The 27,311-nt window shown below is 49.9% G+C and overlaps 2 protein-coding genes across 2 annotated transcripts; both read right to left on the bottom strand.

Moving 5' to 3' along the window:
• Lix1l (limb and CNS expressed 1 like) lies at positions 1-21,763 on the bottom strand. The gene is made up of 6 exons (XM_052730349.1): positions 21,394-21,763; positions 11,161-11,324; positions 6,035-6,175; positions 2,556-2,651; positions 1,770-1,847; positions 1-541 (listed from the first exon to the last, which is right to left on the bottom strand). Exons 1-6 carry the CDS (start codon positions 21,683-21,685, stop codon positions 299-301), a joined length of 1,014 nt encoding a protein of 337 aa, XP_052586309.1. The 5' UTR covers positions 21,686-21,763; the 3' UTR covers positions 1-298.
• A 1,300-nt stretch (positions 21,764-23,063) lies between these two features.
• On the bottom strand, positions 23,064-25,400 carry Ankrd34a (ankyrin repeat domain 34A). The gene is given in 17 exon segments (XM_052730348.1): positions 23,064-23,944; positions 23,946-24,026; positions 24,029-24,070; positions 24,072-24,227; positions 24,229-24,282; positions 24,284-24,376; positions 24,378-24,449; positions 24,452-24,562; positions 24,564-24,590; positions 24,592-24,630; positions 24,632-24,727; positions 24,729-24,755; positions 24,757-24,882; positions 24,884-25,123; positions 25,125-25,238; positions 25,240-25,344; positions 25,347-25,400. Coding segments are annotated over 17 exon segments (1,485 nt in total). The 5' UTR covers positions 25,386-25,400; the 3' UTR covers positions 23,064-23,881.
• Between the last annotated feature and the right edge of the window lie 1,911 nt (positions 25,401-27,311).

Here is a 27,311-nt window from a genome sequence, read left to right as displayed (position 1 = left end):
AACGCTTAGTAAATTGTACTGTACTACTGAAATGAATTACATCCTTAATTTGAAGGTTGAAAAGTCAACAAAGCTCTAAAATGAAACAGTGATACTGCAAAGGTAACTACATCCCCAAACTGGAAGTTAGAAAAGGGATCTCAGCAAATAGGAATCCAGGTATAGAATTTATACATATATATCTCTCTATATTTTAAAGTATAAAATTGAGAAAGTATATACAGAAATCATCCTACGCCTTAGAAAGGAGACATACAAAAAAGGACTGAAGAGCATGGCAATAGAGGGCAGCAGATGCTCAGCAGCTGGAGGAGTGCATATTGCCCAGCTGCCCCGCAGCCAGCATGAGAATGTCTTTCTTCTCCTTGTGGAAGCGCAGCTCCTTGCCCGCCAGCCGGGCTTCATCCAGCTCCCGTTCAGTGGAGGCCAACTCCCTAGACAGTGCCCCCGGCACACTCTGCTCCCGGCTCACCCAGTCCAGAGCCATCTGGTGGCGAATATCATCATCCAGGGCCCGGTGTGAATAATGAGCCAACACCTCCTGGTCAGAGAGAGGAATGCAAAGATCACTGAGAAGGTAAAAACATAGAGCACAGGGACCCCAATGGTAAAGATGAGTCAGTCATACATACCATATAGCACAGTAACCCCAACAGACAGGCACATGTCATACACAGTATATAGCACAGTCACCGCAATTAGCCTTGATGTCTGAACTGAAGTTAGCACGTGACCTACAAAGATTTGTTTGCCCCTGTGTTATAAGAGTTTGAGTAACTAAGAAGTGGGGGGAGGTGAATATGTGCACAGACAGCAGCCAGGGCTCAGAGCTCAGGGGCAGGCAACCCCTTCCAGTGCCCCAGCAGCGTGCGGGTGTTTGACTGAGGTGGGAAATGTGGTCATCTTTTAAAAACAACAAAATCTCCTGAATGTGTGAAAACCTCAGCACGCTGTCTCAAGTCACCATGAACACTTGCTCAAGGGTCTGTGGAAATGCCCATAACTTGGCAAAATTATGTTAATGTGATAGACTTGGTCCTTCCTGCTTCTCAGTGAGAAAGACACCCAGAGTGTGACAGTTTCAGAGTTGACTGCTCATCATGAGGGAACAGACTAGTTCATGTCATGGCAGCTAGGGAACAGAGAGGCCAAGGGGGGGTAGTTTGTTTTGTTTTGAGACAGGGTCTCACTATTTAGCACTAGCTGCATGGAACTGCCTCCTAAGTGCTGGGATTAGAGGTGGGAGCTGCCAAGCCCGATTCAGCCAGAGGGTTCTGTAAGGGAACTACAGTCGGGAAGGAGGTGAAAGGACCACAGTGGCATGCAGAGAGCAAAGAATACAAGAACAGGCTGGCGCCTGCAGGAAGCTGAGGCAGGTGGATCTCAAGTTCAAGGTTAGCCTGGTCTACAGAGCGAGTTCCAGGATAGCCCAGGCTACACAGAGAAACCCTGTCTCAAAAAACTACAAAACCAGCCGGGCGGTGGTGGCGCACGCCTTTAATCCCAGCACTCGGGAGGCAGAGCCAGGCGGATCTCTGTGAGTTCGAGGCCAGCCTGGGCTACCAAGTGAGTTCCAGGAAAGGCGCAAAGCTACACAGAGAAACCCTGTCTTGAAAAACCAAAAAAAAAAAAAAAAAAACAACTACAAAACCAAAAGAATGAAAGAGCAAAGAGAATTCTGAAATAAGGCCTTCAGTAGTTACAGCCTGGCAGCCGCTTAACACAGCCCAAGGCAGCTCTTCTGCCCTTTTCCCTCAGCTGACTCTTACCTGTCGAGAGCACTGTCTTTCCCTCATGGCCTTAAGGCTGCCATTCCAGTGCAGCAGCTGAAAAACTGTCATTAGCTCCTGAGGGAAGAAGATAGGAAATACCAGTGTAATGGCTAATTTTGGTTGTTGACTTGATAACACCTGGAATTAACTAAACCCCAAGCTGCTGGGTACACTGTGAGGTTCTTTTCTTGATTGGATCATTTGAAGTGGGAACACACACACACACACACACACACACCTCCCTCAAACCTGGGCCACACTTGTGGCAGCCCATATAAAGGAAACGGAAGACGGAAACTTTCTTTCACAGCAAGTCCATTCCATCACTGGTATTACAGCCCACTTCTTTGGGATTCTGGTATATACTGAAGACCAGCTAAGACATCCAGCCTGGAGGACTGAACAGCTACTGGATTCCTAGAGACAGCCTTTGTTTGGAAAAATCAGACCACAGCCTACAAGCCATTCTAATAAACTGTGTGTGAGAGGAACACATGTTCTATCTGTTCTGTTTCTCCAGAGAATCCTGGCTAATACCATCAGGATAGTGATTTTAAGTTAGACCGCATCAGAGTCAAATGGGGAACTTTTTATAAAATGTACCTGTGGAAGCATCTAACATGTAATGAACTCTGGTGTAACTTGGGAGAAGAAAGGTAACTGTACTTTGATGATCTAACCACCTTCTCTCCACCTTTTTTCAGAATAATGAGGTAGAGATAACTAGCTGGTGCGTCGGGCTGACCTGTGTGACTAGAGCCAGGGAAGCAGGTGGGACAGTACCTGGAACTCCAGCATTGACTTGCCCTTATTAGATTCCAGCATGAATCGGAACGCACCAATCCCTGTGTTTGGGTTGTCTGCTTCCTCTCTGTTACCCTGGTAACAAGAAAGAAAAAGACAAGGAGGTTTTCAATCAGAGTTATCATTTGGACCAGCATTATCCAATAGAAATTAGTAACATGTTTGTGCATGTTTGTGAGTGTGTGCACCGGTGCACACGTGTGTAATGTGTACTCATCTGGAGGCCAGGGGATTGCTTCAAGAGTTATTCCTCAGAAACACTGACCACCTCCTTTGAGACAGAGTGTTGTTGGCCCGAGGTTCACCAATTATGCCAGACTGGCTGGCAAAAGAGCCCCAGGGATACACAGCTCTGGACTACACACATGAGCCACCACACTAGCATTTTAAATGGGCTTTGGGGATCAAACTAAGGACTGCCTGTTTGCAAGGCAAATGCTTTATATGCTAACCCATCATCCAGCCCTTCATGAGCCATGTGTTTACTTTTTTTAAAATAATTTATTTTATGTGCATTGGCATGAAGGCATCAGATCCCCTGGAACTGGAGTTACAGACAGCTGTGAGCTGCCATGTGGGTGCTAAGAATCGAACCCAGGTCCTCTGGAAGAGCAGCCAGTGCTCTTCAGCGCTGCACTCTCTCTCCAGCCCCGTATTTACTTTTTTAAAGATTTTTTAAATGTGTGTGTCATGTGTGCAAATGCCCACAGAGGCCAGAAGAAGGTAGCAGATCCACTAGAACTGGAGTTCCAGGCGGCTCTCCTGACACAGGAACTGAACCTGGGTCCTCTGAGAAAGCAAGTGCTCTTAACTGCTGAGCCGTTCTTCCAGCTCCCACATTTGATTTTAAATTTTTCAGTTGCTACATTGAAATAAAAATAAATAGTTAAGAGTATATTCTGTGTGCACACTAGTGTGGAGGCCAGAGATTGGCTTTGGGCCTCTTCCTCTCTCCGTCTCTCAGGAAACTCAGCTCTGTGATTGGGTACAGTGAATGGCCATCAAGTTCTAAATCTGTCTCCACTCACAAAGCTCCCTCCCCTTTTTAAATTCTTTGTGTCTTTCATATATCATGCTTCCCAATCCTACCCATCTCCCTCCCCACCCCAAAATAAAACAAGAGAAAATTTAAGAGAAAAAGCAGGGAAAGAAAGGAAGAAGGGGAAAATATTGTCATGGAAGCTGCAGTGGGACAGAGTGAGTCACACAGTAAACTCCTTTATTCATACATTTTTATATGCAGGCATTCACTGCAGAGAATCATTGGTCTGGTTGGAGGCCCCCAGTCTCTGCTACACCATCGACACTGGCCCTCACTGGGACTCTTCCTGGACAGCCTGTTGCTGCCCTGTGTTGTAAAGATCCTGCAGTCCTGGGTCTGTAGGACCAAGCTCCCCACCCTCTAGGTGCTCCAGCAGATCACAGATGGGGTGGACGTTGGGGTAGGCTATCTCATAACCCTGGTTCTGGGTAGTTGCAGGGTTGGTCAGCCCACCAGCTCTCCTGTCCTGACCACCAGGGTGAGCTCTCCTGCATTGCCCTGGCTAGTTCATCCCTTGCAGTGATGAGCAAGGGGCGGGGCCAGTTCTCCTGCTTTAGAGTCCTCAGGGTCAGTTCTCCCACACCTCCACCTTCAAGTCCTCAGGGTCGGATCTCCCACACCTCCACCTTCAAGTCCTCAGGGTCAGATCTCCCACACCTACACCTTCATGTCCTCAGGGTCAGATCTCCCACACCTCCACCTTCACATCCTCAGGGTCGGATCTCCCACACCTCCACCTTCAAGTCCTCAGGGTCAGATCTCCCACACCTCCACCTTCACGTCCTCAGGGTCGGATCTCCCACACCTCCACCTTCACGTCCTCAGGGTCAGTTCTCCCACACCTCCACCTTCACGTCCTCAGGGTCGGATCTCCCACACCTCCACCTTCACGTCCTCAGGGTCAGTTCTCCCACACCTACACCTTCATGTCCTCAGGGTCAGATCTCCCACACCTCCACCTTCACGTCCTCAGGGTCAGTTCTCCCACACCTACACCTTCATGTCCTCAGGGTCGGATCTCCCACACCTCCACCTTCAAGTCCTCAGGGTCAGTTCTCCCACACCTCCACCTTCAAGTCCTCAGGGTCGGATCTCCCACACCTCCACCTTCAAGTCCTCAGGGTCAGTTCTCCCACACCTCCACCTTCAAGTCCTCAGGGTCGGATCTCCCACACCTCCACCTTCAAGTCCTCAGGGTCAGATCTCCCACACCTCCACCTTCAAGTCCTCAGGGTCGGATCTCCCACACCTCCACCTTCAAGTCCTCAGGGTCAGATCTCCCACACCTACACCTTCAAGTCCTCAGGGTCGGATCTCCCACACCTACACCTTCATGTCCTCAGGGTCGGATCTCCCACACCTCCACCTTCACATCCTCAGGGTCGGATCTCCCACACCTACACCTTCAAGTCCTCAGGGTCGGATCTCCCACACCTCCACCTTCACGTCCTCAGGGTCAGTTCTCCCACACCTACACCTTCATGTCCTCAGGGTCAGTTCTCCCACACCTCCACCTTCATGTCCTCAGGGTCAGTTCTCCCACACCTACACCTTCATGTCCTCAGGGTCAGTTCTCCCACACCTCCACCTTCATGTCCTCAGGGTCAGTTCTCCCACACCTGCACCTTCAGGGCCAGCTCTACTGTGTTGCCTACGTGAGGTGTGGGCCACTCTCCCTGAGTGCTGCAGCTAATGAGGGGCAGGGCCAGCTCTCCCACCTGCCTCAGGTGTTGACTGGGGGAGGAGGGCACCTCTCCCTAGCCCATGCTGCAGAGCTACCTATTTTTAAGGAACAGGAACTGAAATTTTAAACCAAACTTAGAAGTAAAAGTCAAGCATGAAATTATTTCATTATTTTAAAGCTCTAGAATTCCATAAATTGGGACCAGTGAGATGGCTCAGCAGGTAAAGATACTTCCTCCAAGCCTGGAAACCTGAGTTTGACACTAGATCCTTCATGGTAGAAAGGGAGAACCAGAATGGCCTTCCAGAAGTTGTCCTCTGACCTCTACATATGCACCATGGCTTGCATACAGACATGATAAAGGTTTTAGTATTGTTTTTGTTTGTTTGAGATAGGTTCTCCCTCTGGCCCTGGCTATCCTGGAACTCACATTGATCTGCCTGACTGCTGGACTTAAGGTATGTATGTATGTATCACCATGACTATCATAAAATTTTTTGAATTCCACACATCCTGAATTAAAAGTATCTAGATATAAAAGAAACACAAAGAGACAAATCATTAAACATAAAAACACAGATATAGAATTAAAGACAGATATGGAGCACATGACACACAAAAATATTGATGGAATAAACAGAAGAGAAATGCAGACAGAAAAGAACAAAAACACATGGGTTCCCTTGCTCTCCCACCCCCCACTCTCCCTCCTCCCATGTCCAAGTTATTTACATTGAAAGATGCCAGGGCCTCTGAGACACTCTTCTCAATGAACTCATCAGTAATTCTTCGGGATGGATGTTCGTTAAACACGGAGTTCATTAGCGCAATCTTCGCAGCACTTCGCCGGGCCTCAGCTTTTGTGGGGCAAAACTAGGCAGGGGAGAAAGAGTGAGAGTATGTACTTGTGCATCTACGAGGGAGGAAGGAACAGCAGGAAGCACGCCACTGAGGAGGAAGGCATTTGGACACCGTAGATGAATCAGTTGTGCTCATCACACTTTCCGAAGCTTTACTGTGAAATGGCTGGGGTGTTTGAAAACATAACTTTGACTCAACATCCTGAAGTCATTAAAGAATTGGAGATGACTAGCTCACACCAAATTGAATGCAGAGCGGGGAAGGCTGCTGAAGTCAGCATATAACCATAAGACATGAAAAATGCCTCTATTTAAACTGTCAACAGAACTAATTACTCAAAAGCCAGATCCTGGCCAGCTCCTCAGGCAAGGATGTCTGAATTCTAGATAACCCAAGATGAAAACACGTCATGTCCCATTAGAAGCATCCATATGGGAGTCTTGCTCTTCAGTCTTAGCTGTAAACAGGCAGGCCACAGGAGCTTCCTCCACAGGGTCTAAGTCTGAAGATGTCCCCCCCACCCCACACCCCACCCCCGTAGATGCAGGAAGATAGGTAGCTGAGGGAAGGAAGGCTGACGGAGGAAAGCAGGGGAAACATCAACTTGTTTTAAACTGTAGCCAACATGGGCAGCAGGGCAAATCTGATTTTCAGAAGGCTTGGCCCATCCCAACTTCAGATCCCTCACCATCATACTGCTCTGGTATAAGTAGTCTTTTTGTCAGGTACTGAGGAAGCCTCTGGACCCTCTGCCATTCATGATTAAGAGGAATGGTGTGGCTTTTTGCTTTTTGAGACAAGGTCTCTGTAGCCCTGGTTGTTCTGGAGCTCATTATGTAGACCAGGCTGGCCTTGAACACACAGAGATCCCCATGCCTCCCCAGTGCTGGGCTTAAAGACATGCCGCACCACACTGGTTTGATGTTTCAGCTTTTAAAAGGAGAGTGGGAGATGTTCGTCACTTAACTATCACCGTTAACTCCTCCTAATTTCCCTCAGTGGACTGTTCCCTCTGAGACGGCATATGGAGCTTGATACATTCACACTAACACTTCCTGTTTCTTCAGTTCCCTTTTCTACCTTAGCTCCAGCCCGTTAACTGCTTTATCCTATAACACTGCGTCTGAAAAGTCGGCTGTGAAGAAAGCTACTGGGAGAGTTCCATCTGCCAAGGTGGATGTAAAACAACGAGCTGAAGAGGCCAAGAAGAGATCATTTCAGTTCAAAAAGTTCCTTTATGAGCATCGTAAAGTTCAAACTGCCCTTCAGACTGTGATGAGGTGAGAAGGAGCCATAGTATTCTTTAGTAAGAAACATGGGGGCTGAGAGGGCTCAGTGGTTAAAGTGTGAAACCAGAATTCAGACCCCAGATTCCGGAACCCCCATAATGCCTGTCTGAAACTGCAGTCTCGGAACAGCAGAGATGGGATCCCTAAAGGAGGCTGGCTAGCGAGACCACCATGTTGGCAACTCTGGGTTTGACTGAGAGACTGCTTCAGTGAGTAAGGTGGAAGAGCGGTTGAGGACGTCTGCCCACATCAACGCAGGAGTCTGCATGCACACACAAAAGTGTACTTGCACACACTAGCTGCACACCACACACATGAAAAGGGAAAACCAAATGTAAACATTCGTCTTCCCAGGCTGGGCTTGTATTTATTTACCTGAAATGGCTCAAGTGCTGAGTCAAAAAGCTTAGTCATGTGGTTTAAAACAAGGCTTCCAAGCCAGTCGTCGTGATGCCTTTAATCCCAGCACTCCAAGGCAGAAGCAGGCAGATCTCCACGGGTTCCAGGCCGGCCTGTTCTACATTGTGAGTTCAAGGACAGCTAGGACTACAGAGAAACCCTGTCCAGAAAAACAAACTAAGTAAACAAGGTTTCCTCAGGGCTTCCTGTTTGAGGCAAGAACTGAGAGCTACAGCGGTTCTCATTCAAATGCAACAGGTGATTGTCTATGTGCTCGGGTCTGAGTGGGTGGCGTGTTTTTGTTTTTGTTTGGTTTTTTGAGACTGGGTTTCTCTGTGAAGCAGGTCTGGCAGTCCTGGAACTCACTCTGTAGACCAGGCTGGTCTTGAACTCACAGAGATCTACCTGGCTCTGCCTCCCGAGTGCTGGGATTAAAGGTGTGCCCACCACTGCCCAGCAGGTGGCAGATTTTCAATACCAAATAAGAAAGAAGACAGTTTGCAAGGCCCTGGGTTCAATCCTATGTGTATGCGCACACATATACATATATACAGAGCCAGGAAAAAAAAAACCCGAACACTCCAGAACCCTTGAAGAGATAATCAATAATGATGTAAGTTAATATGGTGGGGTGCTGGGGACAATTTGAAGAGCCATGCCATATTGCCTGCCTGAGTTAAGTTTCTGTTCTCCAGTATTGAGCCACTTAACCAGAAACTTGTGACATGCCTGGACAAGTCCCGAGTTATTAGAAAATTTCCTTATCTTTTTACTACACTGACCATTAGTAAGAATATTTTGCGGCTGGGTTGCTTGGTTTCTTTCCCAGAGAAAGCTTCCTGCTCCGCTTGCTATAAAACCTGCCTGAGAAAAATAAAATTTTGCAGCTTGATCAGAATACCGTCTTGCTGTCAATTCTTTGTGTCTCTTGTCCCTTTCATTCCCCACTCCCCCTTCTAGGGTCTCCGTTGAAGATCCTGCTGGCCGGGACAATGGGGGACCCAAGGAGCTATGGAAACAGCAAGGGTCCCTACCTTATCTGAAGGTGACACAACCACACCAAAACTAACCCAAGGTGTCTGTTGGTTAGATTCTTTAAACTTCTGTGCAGACTCAAGTTGACATTTTGGAAGACTGCCTTCCTGTCTGAAATGTGGGTGGGGAGTCAATTCTTGATGATTATATTCATATCAATCTACAATAATTTCTTTTAAAGTTTTTATAATTTGTTTTTTTACTTTTACGCGTGTGTGCGCTTGTGTCATTAGAGAGTGTCAGGTCGCTGGAGCTGGAGTTATAGTGGTTTTGGGCTGTCTGGTGTGAGTGCTGGGATCTGAACTCGGTCCTCTGAAAGAGCAGCAAGTGCTCGTAACGGCTCAACTCTCTTTAGCCCTGTAACTTCTTACTGTCCTATGAAGGTAGTTATTCTCCACCTGTAACTTCTTACTGTCCTATGAAGGTAGTTACTCTCCACCTGTGACTTCTTACTGTCCTATGAAGGTAGTTACTCTCCACCTGTAACTTCTTATTGTCCTATGAAGGTAGTTACTCTCCACCTGTAACTTCTTACTGTCCTATGAAGGTAGTTACTCTCCACCTGTAACTTCTTACTGTCCTATGAAGGTAGTTACTCTCCACCTGTAACTTCTTACTGTCCTATGAAGGTAGTTACTCTCCACCTGTAACTTCTTACTGTCCTATGAAGGTAGTTACTCTCCACCTGTAACTTCTTACTGTCCGATGAAGGTAGTTACTCTCCACCTGTAACTTCTTACTGTCCGATGAAGGTAGTTACTCTCCACCTGTGACTTCTTACTGTCCTATGAAGGTAGTTACTCTCCACCTGTAACTTCTTACTGTCCTATGAAGGTAGTTACTCTCCACCTGTAACTTCTTACTGTCCTATGAAGGTAGTTACTCTCCACCTGTAACTTCTTACTGTCCGATGAAGGTAGTTACTCTCCACCTGTAACTTCTTACTGTCCTATGAAGGTAGTTACTCTCTCCACCATGGCCAGCGCTTCATATCTGTACAGAATGTTAGCAATAGGAAAAATTTCAAAACAGTGTACTCTGGGGGCTGGGGCTGGCACTCATCTGTAGTGTTTGCCTAGCATGTAGGAGGCCCTGGGGTCAGTCCCAAGCACTGCATACACAGATAGTCCCAGCACTTGGGAGATGGAGGCAGGAGGATCACAAGTTCAGCATGATCATCCTTAGCTACATAGTTTGAGGCTAGGCTGGGCTACATGAAAGCCTGTCTTTAAAGGAGGAGGAGGAGGAGGAGGAGGAGGAGGAGGAGGAGGAGGAGGAGGAGGAGGAGAAGGAAAAGGAGGAGGAGGAGGAAGAGGAGGAGGAGGAGGAGAAGGAAAAGGAGGAGGAGGAGGAGGAGGAAGAGGGGCTGGAAAAAAATGGCTTAGTAGTTAAGACCACTTCTTGCTCTTCCAGAGGACCTGAGTTCAGTTCTCAGTACCCACATCACAAGGTTTCCAGCCACCTGTAACACCAGCCCCAGGGGATCTACCATCATCTCTGGCTTCAGTGGCACCAGCACTCATACATTCCCCACACAGACAACATACATATACATGTAATTAAAAATAAAATCAGGGGCTGGAGAGATGGCTCAGAGGTTAAGAGGACCAGCTGCTCTTCCAGAGGACCCGGGGTTCAATTCCTACCACCCACATGGCAGCTCACAACTGTCTGTAACTCCAGTTCCAGTGGATCTGACACCCTCACACAGACATACATGCAGGCAAAACACCAATGCACATAAATAAATAAACAAATTATTTTAAAGAATAAAATCAGAGCTGGAGAGATGGGGTCAGTGGTTGGGAACACTGGCTGCTCTTCCAGAGGACTCAAGGTTTGATTCCCAGCACCCACATGGCAGCTCACAAGCATCTGGGATTCTAGTTCCAGGGTACTGGGGCACTCCACACATGTGACGCACAGACATACAAGCTGGCAAAACACCCCTACACAGTTAAAAAAGAAGAAATGACAGGAAGTTGGAGTGCAATTGTGAAAGCCAGATTAGTGCAAAGGTTGGGTGCTGGGAGTCTGATATAGTAAGAGAGGGCACAATCAAATTTGAGATGGGTTTGAGTTTTTGCAGGATGAAAGAGAGCATGCTGATGAGGCACCTCGGTGACCTCATGAGCCTCTGGTGCTTGCCAGGAGGATTTGCCCAGAGTTGGTGACTCAAATATGTGACTTCAGGCAGAGATTAATGGCCAAAGTAATAAAGCCCTTATTAGCACGTACACACTTGTCCTTACGCTGCTGCCTTGTAACTCTTACCTGGAAACTCCCAAAACAACTTCCCCCTGGCAGAGTGACGTAGCAGACGTAGGGAGGGCTGTTGGAAGGGACCATCTCGTAGACCACCAGAGCCCCATTCTTCAGGTCGGCGCCCCGGGACTGCTTCATCTGCCAGAACTCCTGCAGAGCCTCCACCACGTTCACTGCAAGAGGAGAAGCAGGTAGCTCAGACCAGAGAGCAGCTCCAGGGACCGCTGGGCTTTAGGTGCCTGGACCAAGTCTCTTGCTCCTGGTCATCATTTAAAACCCTTAAATTAGTAAACGTAGACCGACAGATCGGCATACCAAAGTTGGGCTTCCCTCCTCCCCGGTCCTCCTGCTCCTAGCTTCTCGTGACCTTATATGGGGTCAGGTAAATACATGGGATAGTGGGAGACAGAAGAGCAAAAGGCTTCTGAATGTGCTGTAATTGAAAATTAATCCAAATCAAATGTGAAATGAACCAAGGTGTCTCTGACAGTGTGGTGGTGGAGTGTCTCTGCGACACTGCAGCCTTGGTGCCTCATGCTGCCACTAAGGTGGCTGAAACCCTCCTGCTCGGCCTGGAGACCCTCCTCCTGCCCGGCCTGGAGACCCTTGCATGTCACCAACTGCAGTGCCTCTAACACAAAGTTTTCAGATCTTATAGGAACATAATCATTTAATTACGGAAAACAAAGACTTAATATTTTCCCATTATTCCCCAGCATGTAATTATAAAATTAGTATATTTTTGGATTGTATTGTGTTACAATGTTTCATTTAAAAGTTGTTTTGTGGGGCTGAGAAAAAAATGGCTCAGTCATTTAAGCAGTAGAATTTTAGATTTATTTATTTTCTTTTATGTATGTGAGTGCTTTTTGCCTGGATGTATGCCTGAGCACATGTGGGAGGGACCCGTGGAGGTCGGAAGCATGTGTCAGATCCCCTGGAGTTGGAACTTTGGATGGCTGAGAGCCACCATGTGGGATCTGGGAACCAAACCAGATCTGCTGAGCCATCTCTCCAGCCACTTAGTTTTTGAGAAACAGTCTTACTGTGCAACCCAAGCTGGCCCAGAGCTTGAGACATTTCTGTTTCAGTCTCCTAAATTCTGGAACTACAGGCATAGCCAACCTAGCCCCCCCCCCCAGTGTTCTGAAAACTTTAGACAACCCTGCCATTCAAGGAAATAAGACTCCAACTTCTGCTTCAAGTGAGTAAACCAATGATCAGTTCCTTTCCAGTCGAGAATGCATGTGTATACTGTGAGAGGGAATGGAGGGTGTGGATGCTCTTCGGAGGCTTTGTCTGGGTATAAATGGTTTGTAGAGGGACCTTTTATTGGGCAATACTCCCTGTGGGTCTCTTCTGCTCCTCCACACCTTACTGGGTTTGCGGCAACCCTGCAAAACCCTGCCTACTTTTTCCACGGGCCACTTCGCAGGGCTGTGTTTGCAGGAAGGGAGATGCAAGGAGCTTGCTGCCCGCAGAGGGGCTCACACCTCTATTTCCAGCATTCGCGAGGCTGAGACGATAGGGCTACCTCAAGATTGAGACCTGCCTGGGAGACAGTAGACAAAGTAAGTTCCGAGCAAGCCTGGGCTACTGAGTGAGACCTTGTCTCACAAAACTGATGATGATGCTGCTGATGCTGCTGCTGATGCTGATGATGATGACGACGACGACGACGACGACGACGACGACAAAATAAATAAATAAGAAGAACACGCTTGCTTAGTGCTTATTACAAAAGGGAAGGTTCTGGAGCTCAGTGTTGCTCTCTCATGATGAAACCCAGCTGAGCCTTCTGCTTCAGACTTAGGAAGCAGGAAGACTGAAACACCTACGGTACCTGATGCTCTCTGCTGTGCTGTGAGTCATAAAGTCCATTATCTCCAGTTCAGAAATCGTGTGACTTCGAAGCACTTATTAAACAGGATCGGCGAAGTTATTAGTTGTAAGCAGGGAAACATCAAACTCCAGACACGACACAGTATTCTAGAGCATTCCCTGCCATTCCTTGATGGATGGGCTTGATCATTCCACAAACATATTACCAAGTGTCTGCTCTGTGACTGACTGTGAACCAGACCCTAGGCTGAGACAACGGCTCCTTTTCTTTTGGGCAACATTGTAAAGAAGGGGAAAGACATTGGCCAGACAATCTCAAGTGTTTGAGCCGACTGCAACCCTGATAAGAGCGATAGCCAGTGAGAACTGTTGTAGGCGTTTCTGATTAGTGTTTTTGAGAGGTTGGTTGGGTGATTGACTGGTTTTGTTTTTTGAGACAGAGTCTCACTGTATATTCCTGGCTGTCCTCAGATTCACAGACACACCTGCCTCTGTCTCCCTGTGCTGGGATTAAAGGTGTGAGCCATCACACCCAGCTCTCACCTAGTGTTAAGAAGATCAAAAAAGCCACCTTGAGGGGGTGATGACTAGACTGAAGTATGCGCAGAGACTCCTTAGGCAAAAGATGAGAGGACAGCATTCCGTAGACAGAACAGTGGGCATGAAGGCTGTGAGCGAGGATGGAGCACAGCCAGCACGTGGAATAGGACACCACTGTGGCTGCAGGGAAATGAAGGGATGTGAAACTCAGGATGCAGCTGCAGACGACGGCAGCGAAGAGGCTGAGCAGGGCCTTGTCTAGGGCAAGATTCAAAGCGGTAGATTTTATATAGGAAGGGGGGATCAGGTCAGTTCAGCGGTGGAATGGATCACCTGGTCTCCAAACACTTCAAATGGCTTTCACTGAAGCCCCATAAATCATCACACACACCTTCGAGCACCTTACAGCATGACCACCCTCCCATTCCTGATACCACAAAAACGCATCCGTTTTCTCAAATTGTGTTAGTTTTGGTCTGTGAAGACAATACTAAGATGAGATAAACATGCAAGAGATAGCTGGGCGGTGGTGGGACACGCCTTTAATCCCAGCACTCAAGAGGCAGGGGCAGGCAGATCTCTGAGTTTAAGGCCAGCCTGGTCTGCAGAGTGAGTTCCAGGACAGCCAGGGCTGTTTGTTACACAGAGAAACCGTCTTGACAAACCGCCCCCCCCCCCCCAAAAAAAAACAACCATGCAAGAGATTTATCGGAGAAGTAGGAGAAGGAAGGTCTGACATGTGGAAGGAGAGAGACTTAGTTGGGTTGGAGTTGGATTGCTCAGGCGGCAATGAAGTTCCAAGAAAGGTTTGGCCAAGCCAAGAAATCTTTAGGTCAAAGGAATTCCATCTCTCATGTGCCTGCGTTAGCATCCCTGTTTGTGCTCAGTCATTGACTGGGACAGCAACAGGAGCCGTGGCCTGTGCGCAAATGGGGTGATGGACCTAGCGAGGGCAGGGCCGAAGCTGTGAGCCAGTTCCGCTTCTGAAGAGGAACCCGGCCCAAACCTTTTCATCAAGTAAAACTTAGTCTTCAAGGAGGGAAGGAACAGCGCACAACCCTGGCCAGCGAGAGGATCAAAGCCAAGTGGCCAGTAAGTCAGCCCTTACCTGCTCTGCAAACTAAAGCAAAGACCCCCACATGGCAGCCAGTTGGGAAAGCAGCATAAGGCCTTTTCTCATCTCCTACATGTAACTGACTTGCTGAAGTGTTCACTCTTCTAGCAAAAGGAAAGGCTTTCTTTCCCATCTTCAAGTCACTCCTGCCCAGAGAGCTTCGCTCTCTTTGTTCTTTCTCCTGAGTTCTTTTCCGTCTCCATCGTCCCTTCTTTGAGACAAGTGACAGCTCCCCTAACACGCCAACAACGGGGAAGACAGGGAGTGAAAGGGAAGGGGAGGCCGCCTTGGGGAAGGGCCTGCTCAAAACCGATGTTCCGCCCAGCTCTAGTTAAACTGAGCACAGCCATCCAGCACAGGCTTAGTTTTTTAAATGATTATTCAAAGTCAAATGGGGGAGCTAATTCCACAAACACTGAGTGTGAAATGAGAGAGTGGGGAAAAGGGTTTTGTTTGTTTGTTTTATTTTTTTTTTTTTTTTTTTTGGTTTTTCAAGACAGGGTTTCTCTGTGTAGCTTTGCGCCTTTCCTGGAACTCGCTTTGGAGACCAGGCTGGCCTCGAACTCACAGAGATCCGCCTGGCTCTGCCTCCCGAGTGCTGGGATTAAAGGCGTGCGCCACCACCGCCCGGCTGTTTGTTTTATTTTAAAGCAATTCATTATGTCCTACACTTGAAAATGCTCAGAGTAATGCTGTGAGTGGGGGAGACCGGAGCCTGAGGAGCTCAGCCAGGCTTGAGGAAGGGCAGAGGACTTCCTCCAGGGCTCAAGGCCTGCAGAGTTGCAGCATGAATCTATATATCCTAAAGCCAATGTTCTTTCCAGCTTGGGAAACCCAGCCCGAGATCCAATCCATGTCAGAGCTTCCAAAGGGCTCACAAGTCCCCTGAAACGTACAGAAAATTCTGTATGTGTGCTTTGTGTGAGTTTGTGCATTATAAGTGAGGAGTCCATAGGTTTTTTTGTTTTTTGGGGGGGTTTTTTTTTGGTGGCAGTGGTGGTGGTTAGTTGGTTGTTTTGTTTGTTTGTTTGTTTGCAGACAGGGTTTCTCTGTGTAGCCCTGTCTGTCCTGGAACTGGCTCTGTAGATCAGGCTGGTCTCAAACTCAGAGACCCCCTGCCTCTGCCTCCCGAGTGCTGGGACTCCAGGCATGTGCCACCGCCACACAACAGGTTTGTTTGTTTGTTTTTGTTTTTGTAATCAGATTTTCAGTGAGGAATCAGGACATAATGGTTTCTGTAGGATATGTGAAAAAGTGCTGAACAGAATATATGTTTGACAGATGCGATGCTTTGTGAAATGACTGAAAATGCTGGGTTGAGCTAAAGTTCAAAGTAGTGAAGAATGTTAAATCCTTATACTGTGATGTGAGGATACAGAGGGGATGGATGTTCAGGGTTTTACTGTAGGAAATAAAACACTAGATGACTGTCTAAACGAAATGTCAGTGACAAATCATACCCACATCGATGAAGACACTGAAATAACACATCGGGGCTAGAACTGTATCTAGGTTGTTAAGAATATGTGCTTAGCATCCTTGAAGCCTCGGTGCAAGCCCCAGCTCCAGTCTCCCCTTCCCTTAGCTCCCCGGGAAACCATGAAACTAAAGAACATTTGAAATCGTGAGAATAAAGAGAGGGGCTGGGAAGAGAGCTCAGCAGTTAAGAGCACTTGTTGAGCAATCCAGAGGACTAAAGTTCGGATCCCAGCACCCACAGATCAAGCCAGGTGTCTACCAAACACCTGCAGCTTCAGCTCTGAGGGATCCAGTTCCACCTCTGGCCTCCTTGTGAACTAGGGTATGCACACACCTGCACATAGACCCAGCCAGACACACACACACACACACACACACACACACACACACACACACACCACACCTACCTCATAAAATAGATCTAAAAAAGGGAATAAATCTAGGTGTAGTTCAGTAGTAGAGTACTGGCCTCACGTGCCCAAAGCTCTAGCTCTGGGTTTAATTCCCAAGCGCTGTGGAGGATGAGGGGAGTGATATAGGAACAGCAATAGTAGTAATAAAAGAATAACTACAGGGCCAGGGGAGGAAGCATACATCTATGATCCCAGCCCTGAGGAGGCTGAGCCGAAGGACTGCAAGTCTGAGGCCAGCCAGGACTACAAGAGAGCATTCCTCACAAAACAAAACAAACAGAGAAGTAAGAAAAAAGACAGTACTGTGGCGAGGACGAAGGAGTTAAAGGACAGTAAACAGGTAATGACATTGAAAGGTAAAATGTTCCCCTGTTCACACAGGTTTGTAAGAATAAGCTGGCGGAGGCTCATCGAACATATTATGGAAAAGAGGGAAGCTGCTCAACAATCTTTTACCTAACATTCCTTCCCAGTCTTTAGAAGACCATGACTAGCCTATGGTGTACGGAAGTTTTGGAAGGGCAGCACTGTGAAGTAGCAGTGACTTTGACAGGGCCATAGGAAGGCTAAATATTAACATTTTGCATCCCATCAAAATGTGTTTATTTAGTCCCTGGAACCTGCGGATGTCACCTCATGTGACAAGGACTTTGCAGGTGTGTTTTAGGAATCTGACTCAGGGAAATCATCAAAGATTATACTGGTGGCACCAAGAGACAGAGGCCAGAGGATCGCTATGAGTTCAAGGCTAGCCTGATCTGCATTATGAGTTCCAGGCCAGCTAGAACTACACAAGTAAGAGCCAGTCTCAAAAACCAAAAAGAAACAATAAAACTGTGAGGGGACACTCAGAGTTGGCAAAACACAGGAGAGGAGAAGGCATGGAGGCAGACACGAAGTGATGTGGTCATGATCAGGGCTCAGGAATGCCGCTGCCACCAGAAGCTGGAGAAGCCAAGGGAGACTAGACTTTCTGGTGGATCCTGCTAACACCCATTTGACCCAGTGATACTGATGCTGACGTCTGGCCTGCAGAACTGTAAAAGAACACACTATTTCGTTTTAGTTTTTTGAAACAAGGGTTCGTATAGCCCAGGCTGGCTTCAAACTCCCCATATAGCCAAGGATGGCCATGAATTTCATTGTTGCTCCTGCCTCCATCTCCCAAGTAAGATTACCGATATGTACCACCACACCCACTCCATTTCTGTTGTTTCAAGCAGCACAATTTGTGATACTTTGTTATGATAGCCACAAGAAATTCACAGGGGTGCGGATCCATTATTTCCGAAAATTGTAAATGCTCATACTATTTTAGCTCCAGTGACATTTTTAGGAAAAGAATCTGATTCTGATGACAAAGAGTAGCTAAGCAGAAAATATCACATAAAATTCATTTATTCTTGGGCTGGAGAGATGGCTTATTGGTTTAAAATACTTACTACTCTTCCAGAGGACCTGGGTTCAATTCCCAGCACCCACATAGTGGCTCAAAACCATCTGTAACTCCAGTCCCTGGGGATCCAATACCCTGTTCTGGTCTTTGTGGGCACCAGGCATGAACATGGAGCATAGACATCCATGCAGGCAAAACACTCATATACACACACACAAAAAAAAATTTAAATCAAGACAAGTACTATAATACTCATTTTGCAAAAAGCATACAATTTAAGGAACCGACCGGAAGTAATAGAAGCAGGATTAAGAAATAATAATTCATTTGGCTCCAAGACAAGCCCTCTTTCTATGTACTATCTTGCTTTATTGCACCATTAATCCTCACACATGCTCTAAAGCAGACTGAGCTCTATCAAGATAGAGACTAAATATGGGCCTTGTTCACCACACCACCATCTGGTGAACAGTAAATATTGTTAAATGGGTAACTGGAACAGGTAAGGCATAAAGAGAATAAGGCGTATCGCCAAGATCACATGGCCACTGTATGACAGGGCCAGGGCCCCAATCCAAATTCTATACACTGTGAGGTGATTTGAGATCCAACAGCAAGCCAAGCATGATGGCACATACCTGTAATCCCAGCAGCTGGGAAGCTGAGGCAGGGGGATCACCATGAATTCGAAAGCCTGAACTACACAATGAGTTCCATGCCAACCTGGGCTATATACCAAGACCTTCTCTCAAAAACCAAACCAAGCCGGGCAGTGGTGGCCCACGCCTTTAATCCCAGCACTCAGGAGGCAGAGGCAGGTGGATCTCTGTGAGTTCGAGGCCAGCCTGGTCTACAAAGGGAGTTCCAGGACAGCTAGGGATACACAGGGAAACCCTGTCTTGAAAAACCAAAACAAACCAAAATAGCCAGCACAACAGTGTGTGTGACTTTTGAGCAGGAATGGGTAGGGGAATGGGGAGTAGGGAAATAACAAAAGAGGGAAGTGTGTGCGCGCGCGCGTGCGTGCATGCGTGCGTGCGTGCGTGCGTGTCTGCTGGGATCCAACACTGGTGGAGGTCGATCTAAAAAGTCAGTAGTGGAAGTAGTGAGCTTAGAGTCGACAGGAAGAAGACAACGGATGTGAATTGAAGATGGTGTGTAAGGTGTTACCAGATGAAAGGCTGATCTGGACAGAGACCAAAGTAACTTATGCTCAGAGCAGTCGAGCCACCCCCTGATTATCATGCCATCAGTCACAAGGGTACATGGGTACATGCCAGTGGAAGCTTTGCCCATTAATTGAAGCAGAATAAGCGGTTCCATGTGGGGAAGGACTTTGAGCCAAATCAGCAGAGAGCCAAATTCTCCTACAGCGCTAGCTGGACACCCAGACTGGAAACCAGAAACTCAGGAATACTAAGAGTGTGGTGGGAGGTGGGGAGACTGCAGGAGAGCCTCACCACAGAGTCTGAAGCCTGACTGACTGCTCTTTGTCAGTGCGAACCCTTTGTTCCCCTCGCCCGTTCTAGACACCCAGCCAGAGGCTCTTCAGGGCAGAGAAACACAGGCAAGGAAAGAGGCTACATTTCTCTATAATGTTCATCAAATACCTGGACATTTCCAAGAGGAACTCTTCAGAATTAGGGTGACTACTGGCTACTACGACACCCCGAGGCCAAGTGTTTCCCTTGGAATTGACGTAAAAGACCTGAGGCAGCAGGATGTAGCTGACGGCAGTTCTGTCATACAGCCTCATCAGACCTAGGAACCCATCTGGGAAGTAGCTACGTTGGCTCACGAGTTTCTGAAATATAGCCACTTGTACGCCCAGTGCCACACAGAGTCCTAGCCATGGTTGGAATCCAAACTGGTTAGAGTGCAGGGAAATTAATAGTAAACGAACCATCAGACATGCAACAAAAGTGGATCTGAACATCTGTTTTCATTGAAGTCTTTGGTTTTACAAAGCTACAAATATTTAAGAGTAGGAGAAAATGAAACATGTTCTTAAGGAAGGGCTAACCAGAAAATCTGAGCCAACAATCATTTTAAGTGCCCAATTATGTTGCCTTAAATTATCTTAATTATCAGAATCTTAATTAATCCATAGCACAACTCTTGAAGAAACTGTTGCTCAGTGAAGTCATGAGTCCCCCCTAAAGACAGAGCTGGCAAGTGACAGGTCTCCAAAGCCTGTTCATGCTGTTTTCAGTCCTGCTTCCTCGAGAAGGAAGGAAAGAGGCAAGGAGGGGGGAGGGGAGGAGAGGGCCAGTAGTTGGGAGCTAGAGGAAGAAGGGGAGGAGGAGGAGGAGGAGGAGGAGGAGGAGGAGGAGGAGGAGGAGGAGGAGGAGGAAGAGAATGCTGAGCAACTTTTCTCCTATTAAAATAGAAAGGATACAGTTGCTTTCAGACCAAGTAGGACCTGATCAAGCAAACAGAAGTGATGTGTTTGAGATTCCAGACTTAAAGTCGGCTCACACATCCTTCACTGTGTGTTCCTTGTGCTTAATCTCTGAATTTGGAACCAGAGTTCTGACAGGAAATTGGTTAACATTGCCTAAACAAAAACAACAAAGAAAATCCTCACATCCCTCTTCCCAGAAATTAGGCATCTTTAAGCTGGAGATTTCTAAGCAAAATAGGGTTGCTGCCTGGCTCGTTTCCACAGAATTTAGCATTGAGAGAGCCAAGGCCTGCGATTTATCCTCAGTTCCTGGGCAGGGGCCAGGAACACAGAGCCAGGCAGCCAGAGGCCCGAGTTGTGAGGTTCCCAACTGAAAGACACTGAAGTGAGGGACCAAGTCACAGGAAGCTGGCTCGGCCTCAGTGGTCCAGTGGCCTCAGTGGTCCAGATTCAAAGAAACGATTATTGTGAGTGACTTTTGAAAGCACTCCCTAATTCTCCAGCAGATCTGAAGTCGGGACGGAAATTTCATGGTGGGGGTAGGGTGGGGTGGAGAAAGTACGTGAAGAATTACAAAGTCAGGGTTAAGGAGTACAGGAATTGCTGAAATCAGAGAGGAAAGAAGTGTAGGTATGAGGCATGTCCTGGGTCTGAGAGAAAGGACAGGACTCCACACAATAGGGGCCGGTCCTCAAAGGGAGAAGGACGTTAAAACCGTAAGCCTCCAGGAGTTCTGCTGCTGACAGTGAAAAAGTTAAAGAAAAGAGGGTTGCATCTGGAAAAAAAAAAAAAGGAGTCTCTGGAGAATACATGAATAACTCTTCTCTTCCCCCCCCCCCCCGTGTGTGTGTGTGTGTGTGTGTGTGTGTGTGTGTGTGTGTGTGTCTGCGCGCGCGCAAGCGTGTGTGTCTGTGTCTGTGTCCAGAAGGAAACTCCCCAAAAGGAAATGCATGCGAGGGCCGGACGCCAAGCTGAGCCACCGACCGGGAGGCCAGCGGGAGCCGGCCCCCTGCCTAGAGTGGGTCCCGCAGGGAGGCCAGCCCCCGACACTCACCTCGGCCGTAGCCCTGCGTGTGCTTGGCGAAGCTCCTCACCACCGCCTCCACGGCCTCGCGCAGCACGGCAGGGCTCCCCGAGGCGCCGGGGGGCAGGGGCAGCCCGGGGGCCCCAGCCAGCAGCAACGGCGGCGGGGGCGGGGCGGGGGGCGGCGGGGCGGGCGGCGGGCCCGCGGGGGGTGTGGCGGCGCTCGGCGGGGCGCCGGTCACCCCCGGCCGCAGCGCTCGCAGAGTGCCTCTCCCGCCGGCACCTACGCCGGGCTGCAGCCGCTGCGCCCGCATCGTCTCCATCCCGGCCGGCGGCAGAGCTGGGCCCCGCAGCTGGCCGGCCTGGCGAGCTAACGGTCCCAGCTACCCGCAGTGAGCCGGAGCCGAGGGACTGAGGGCGGTGCCGGGACCCAGCTGTCCGTCAAGAGCGGGCGGGGCCGAGCCGGAGGCCATGCCAATCACTGGTGGAGAGGGAGGGAAGGGGCGGGCCCCTGCGCCGCCTTAGGCAAATGATGGAGGAAGGCGGAGGCTGCGGGAGCCAATTGCGCAGAGAAAACGCGATACGGTCTAAGAGGGAGAGCTTCGGAGCATCTTTGGGAATCCTGTGGTAAACGCTAGAAATCCGGACAGACCTCTGGGGGCGGGGCTTGAAGGAAAAAATAGGCCTGGATGCAAGGCTGGGTAGACTTGTAGCCGGAAAGGATTCTTAGAGATCTCCTGTCTGGTTCAGAGAGGTCATGTGACTAGTGTCTAAGTTCATATACAATCGGTGGTGAAGCTAAAACGGAGCACGATGCCGACTTTAGTGAGAACATGCTATGTGGTATACTTTAGTGCACTGTCTTACCTAATAGCAGCAAGCACAAACCAGACTTTTATTATTTCACAAACAAGGAAAGTGATGCTCAGGAAGGCTAGATATACTCCTCCAAATCGAATAGCTAGATGGTAAGGGGGATTCAGACGTAAGTGGTCTGATCCAAAGGTTTTCGTCTTTTCTCTATGCTACATTTAGGGGTGGTTTTCAGATTTCAGCTATTTACTAAGGGAGCGAGAGAAAGTAGAATGTGTTTATCACTGTACAGGAAGAAAGAGCTAGAATACATGCAGAAACCTATCAAACTGAGAAATTCAGGACATGTGTTGGAAAGGGTCACTTTGTTCATAGAACTCCTCAGGCTGAGTTCCAACTATTTTCCCACACACAGACGCCCATGCACACACACACTGTAACACGGTTTTGTTGATTGATTATCGTTCCTTACTTCGTCTTGGGTGAGCTTACCAGCCCCGCCCTCTCTCCTAGGGTGGCTCAGAGATTAAACATGGAGGTGAAAAGAAAATGGATGAGGCACACCTGGGGAAATGAAATTAAACCCTGTGTTTATAAAAAAACAAGAGCAAAACAAAAAAAATGTCAAAAAATTGGAAGTTGTATCAGCTTATGGAGAAGGGGGGAATGTTTCTGTAAGAATCTTAAATCATTAAAGGCCAGGCAAGGGGAGACTGCAGGGAAGGCCTATCACATGCCTGAAAACCTACAACCACAATCGGCCAGTCGGGCTCCTGTAACCTTTGGAGACCCTCCCGGGGTGGTTGTAATGGTAAGTTAGCATCACACCCCCCCCATCCCTCTCCTCTTTACCCCCACCCCACCCCTTCAGGCAGCAGAGACTAAACAGAGACTTCGGAACACATTTATTTGACATTTCAAGTGGTAAGAGGACTGACTTGGGCTTCCTCCCCACTTCTACCTGTAGGGGTGTTCATAAGCTCAGACACACAGAAGAGCAACTTAGAGCCCATGACCCACCCCCTGGGGTCAACAAGACGGTCCCTAGTGGTGTGTGTTGAGTGGGTGGGGCGAGCAGGTGGGAAGAAAAAGCCGGAAGTTGAGGGCATGAGAGGCAGCAACAGAACCGAGACCGGGAGCTGCTGCTGGAGCCTCAGAAAAGAGAAGACAACCTGAAAAGCGGATGGAAGCCGGGTGTGAGCAAGGAGCCAGGCATGGAGAAGCAAGACCTGCAGAACGGGGTGAGATACTCGTGAAGAGAAAATAGAGTATGCGAGAGTATGATAGGCCACGTCTCCGGGCATACATAGAAAGCAAGGGATTGCTTTTTCAGGAGAGCAAAGATCCAGGAGACCAGCCTCAAGTGGGGGCTCCCTGCTGCTTCCAAATAAAGGCCAGGGAGCCTGGGACCCTAGCACAAGTGGTCCTCTATTTGTTGGTGTGCTGTGCCTCTGGGTACCCAAGTAATCCCGTGTGCGTGTGAAATGACCAGGGCACGAATGCGTGGGTCTATACGCCCAGTAAACACAGTATTTAATCCTTCCTCGCTAGTAAGTGTACTGTGCTTGTGGACACATGCTTACCCATGTGTGCGTGCACAGTGCCGTGAGCACATGCAAGAGATCCCGTGTCAGAGGTATCAGCTGGTTCTCCTGCCATCGGGGTCCTGACCCTTCTTCCCCTCCTTGGTGCCTCTCTGACTTCTCTCAGCGCCCCGGCTCCCCCGGCCCGCCTAGACTCTGGAAACCCCCTAGCAGGCGAATCTGCTCAGCTCTGCATGGAGTGGCGTCTCACCAACTTGCGCTTGGTCCTGGGAGACCCTGGTGCCCCAGGAGGGGCGGGCAGTGAGGGGTGCCCGACCCTCCGGCTTGGGGGCGAATGTCGGGGATGGGAGGGGTGGGGGCTGACGTTGAGAGGAGGCAAGAAACCGGGTCGCGTTTGCGAGATGTGGTCCAGGAGCAAGGTCCCGGAGCCCCTCCCGCTCTAGCAGCCCGGGACTCCCGCCTGCGTCCGCTCAGGCGGGGATACAGCCCCGGGCAGACTTTCTTGGGACTTGGCGTGGAGAAGAGATTGAGCCCGCCGGAGGGAGGGTCAGCGGAGAGGCGCTTGTATCGCCGGCGCTCCAGGGACAAGCGGCTGGACTCGGGCGAGTCAGGGCAAAAGTGTCCAGGGGTATCGAGCTCCACCGGCTCCATGCGGTCTCAGTTTTTGCCGTAGCCCTGAAGGCAGACCAGACTCCTGAGTCTCGGGCGCTGTGTTTCGGCGCGAGAGGGGGACCCCCCGCCCGTCACTTTCTCCGCCCATGGAGGCGGGTCCTCCGGGCCCTCGGTGCTGTGACGCCGAGAAAGACGCGGTCTGCCGGTCAGGGTCAGGCCGTTGAATTCCGCCGGCCAGGCGCTCCATCCCCGGTCTCCCCTTCGGCGGGAGGGACCGGTTGAGGAGGAGCCACAAGGCCCCCAGGGCTCGGAGTTGAGCCTTTTGAGTGGTTTTGGAGGGTGTCGAGGCGGCTTGGGGAGAGGCTCGGAAGGGGAAGGGTCATCAGGGGGCTTAGGGAAGAGGGAATTCAAATATGTCTCTTTTCCTCCTCTTCTTCCTGGGCGCGAGGGGACAACAACCCCCGTCCTCCTCCTGCAGTCTGCAGTTGGACTTCCGAAGGCGACGTGCAGACCCCTGGACTAGGAGGAGCCGGTGCAGGGTCCTCTACCCCCCGGGGACGGTGGGGAATTGAGATACTGCCTGGTCTTCTTGGTGCCCGAGGGCGAGGTATCCGTGGTTATGATGATGACCTCCGTGCCCTTGGCCTTGCAGGCGTCCAGCAGCGTGGCAAGGGTCTCGCGGTCCCCGCGGTCCAGGGCGTGGACCAGCGCCGAAGCGCCAGCGTGATCTCGGACTGAGGGGTCTGCGCCGTGGGCCAGGAGCAGAGAGGCCACGGCGGCCCCCCCACCCCCCGGCGCAAGCGTGCATGAGCGCGGTGCGTCCTAACCGGTCTGCGATGTTGGGGTCCGCGCCTTGCTCCAGGAGGTAGCGTACCATACGCGCCTTGTTCTGAGGGTCGTCGTAGCGCGGCCCTGCAGGCCGCCATTAGCGCAGTCTCCCCTTGGGCATCACCCTCATTCACGTAGGCTCCTCCCTCCAGAAGCAAACGGGCCAAGCGCAGCTTACCCTGACCCCCACCGCCCGAAGAAGAGCGTGGCCCTCGGTGTGCAGCATAGCTGCGGCTCGGGCGAAAAGCACCGATGGAGCCGGGAATGGGACCTGACGAAGATGGCTAGGAGTGTGGGGGGTGGTGGTTGTGGAGAGGCCTGAGGTCTTGGTGGTAAAGCCTATCCCTGTGAAAAAGAGGAGAGAGAGAGAGGGAGAGAGAGAGCTTATTGACAGGCTCAGCAGGGAAACTGAGGCACCGATGAAGATGCCTGGTGTATGACGGGAGAGGGGGGGGTCCTCCAATGCACAGTCCTTCCTCTGGACTCCTGCCTTTGAGCCTTCCCCCCCCTCCCCGCCCAGTGCATGCCAGAGGAGGTGGGAAGGGTGCATCCGCACTGAAGGGCTCATGCAAATACGTACATGCACGCGCAGAGATATTCGCACACCCCCCCCATTCGCACCCCACGGCTTATCAGACCTTTCCAACATCCCCCTTTTCTTATCCACACTTGGAATCCCCCTCTCTAGGATACTGAACGCCACCCACCCACAACACATGCACCCGTTCAGTCATACACATATTTCTATTCCTAACCTCTTTTAGATTGCCACATCCCCAAAAATTGAGTGGGGGGGAAGGAAGCAGCTTGCATTTGGGACCTAAAGAGGTGGAGGAAGAATTAGGGATTCTTTTGCCCCTGCTGTGTTCCCCGTTGCTCCTCGTTCTTTCCCCCCTCCCAGGCTGTACCCCCAAATAGATACCTGAATGTCCGCATAATCTTTGACTGGCCAGGATTGAGGCCGGGGCCATGGGGGGCCTCCGGGGTGGAGGAGCCGGGTACCTGGGGGCCCACATGGCGTGGGGGGGGGCACCCGGATTCCCTTGGTGTCAGTATCTGCGCCCCAGCGCTGGATCCTGGTCCCTCCTCCCGGTGCGCCCCGGGCACAGCGCCGGCTCCGGAGGAGAGAAGAGGGGGGGTGGGGGGGCGGAGCTCTGCTGTGCTATTTATAGCCCAGTCTCTGCGGGTGGGGGCGTCCGGCACCAAGCCCGCTCCCCACCCCCATGCGCACTACACATAAACCAAAAAAAAAAAAAAAACCTAGTGCTTCCAATCTTGACTTCCGTTTCTTAACCCACCTCCCCCAGCCCCAACAAACCTAAACGCTCCTTAGGGGACTCTCCGGCGACCCATTCAGGAACCATCCCGATTCTGATTCTTCGTAGAGCTTGAGCAGATCTCCATGATATCCAGGATGCCAGACCTGACTGCCACACACGGCATATGGCACACTGTGCAGAGAGAGGGGTGTAGGGAGGCGGTTGGGATCTGCAGCGGCGTCCACACAGCTCAGAGAGAGAGGCAGGAGATGTGGCTCCCTTCCCATAGTTTAAATATCAGGGAGCGTGTAGCCTGGAATCAGACAGCAGTGTGCCCCCCGCTGCACCTCTCTCAACATCCCACACCGCAGACACACTTGGATCTCAGTTCCCTTGGGAATGAGGAAGGTGGCTCTCCCAGGGCATTTCTAGGGCAAGGGGCATTCTCAGATTCCTTTCGCCCCATATTTTAAGGAGTGTCTCTATACGAGAGAGGCAAGGGGCAGAGAAATGACTGAACCCTTGTTACACGGTGCTCTCTTTACGTCTCCTTACTCTGTCTCGCTTGAAGGTCCCTGCCTGAATCACTCCTTGTCTCGTCCTATCTGTTGCTCTCACTGCCTCTGCCTCTGCGTGCCACCTGCCCTGTCTCCATGGTTACCAAGGCTGCCATCTGCATATTTTAGGGATGAGTTTGTGTCCAGTTGGAAGGTACCAAGGGAAGTGAGGGCATTGGATGGGTACTAAGGGTTTGGAAAGCTTATCAAGGATCCTAGAGAACTCAAATGGCAAAAGCCACCATATACAGATGCAAAAAAAAAAAAAAAGGTACTGGGAATGGAAGAGAAATGTTTGTAGGGAAAACGCCCACTTATACTAGTTATTGATGTGCC

Source organism: Peromyscus californicus, unplaced genomic scaffold (genome assembly GCF_007827085.1).
Source record: "Peromyscus californicus insignis strain IS unplaced genomic scaffold, ASM782708v3 Scaffold_9__1_contigs__length_137607984, whole genome shotgun sequence".
In the NCBI taxonomy this organism is placed as follows: domain Eukaryota; kingdom Metazoa; phylum Chordata; class Mammalia; order Rodentia; family Cricetidae; genus Peromyscus; species Peromyscus californicus.
This window is presented reverse-complemented; position numbering and strand designations above follow the sequence as displayed.

Excerpts from the sequence above, each read along its gene's own strand:
- Lix1l (XM_052730349.1), bottom strand. The coding sequence starts at position 21,685 with ATGGAGACGATGCGGGCGCAGCGGCTGCAGCCCGGCGTAGGTGCCGGC. Across the intron at positions 11,325-21,393 it reads CACGCAGGGCTACGGCCGAG|TGAACGTGGTGGAGGCTCTG; the intron begins GTGAGTGTCGGG and ends CTCCTCTTGCAG. Across the intron at positions 2,652-6,034 it reads AGGCCCTGGCATCTTTCAAT|GGTAACAGAGAGGAAGCAGA; the intron begins GTAAATAACTTG and ends TCTTGTTACCAG.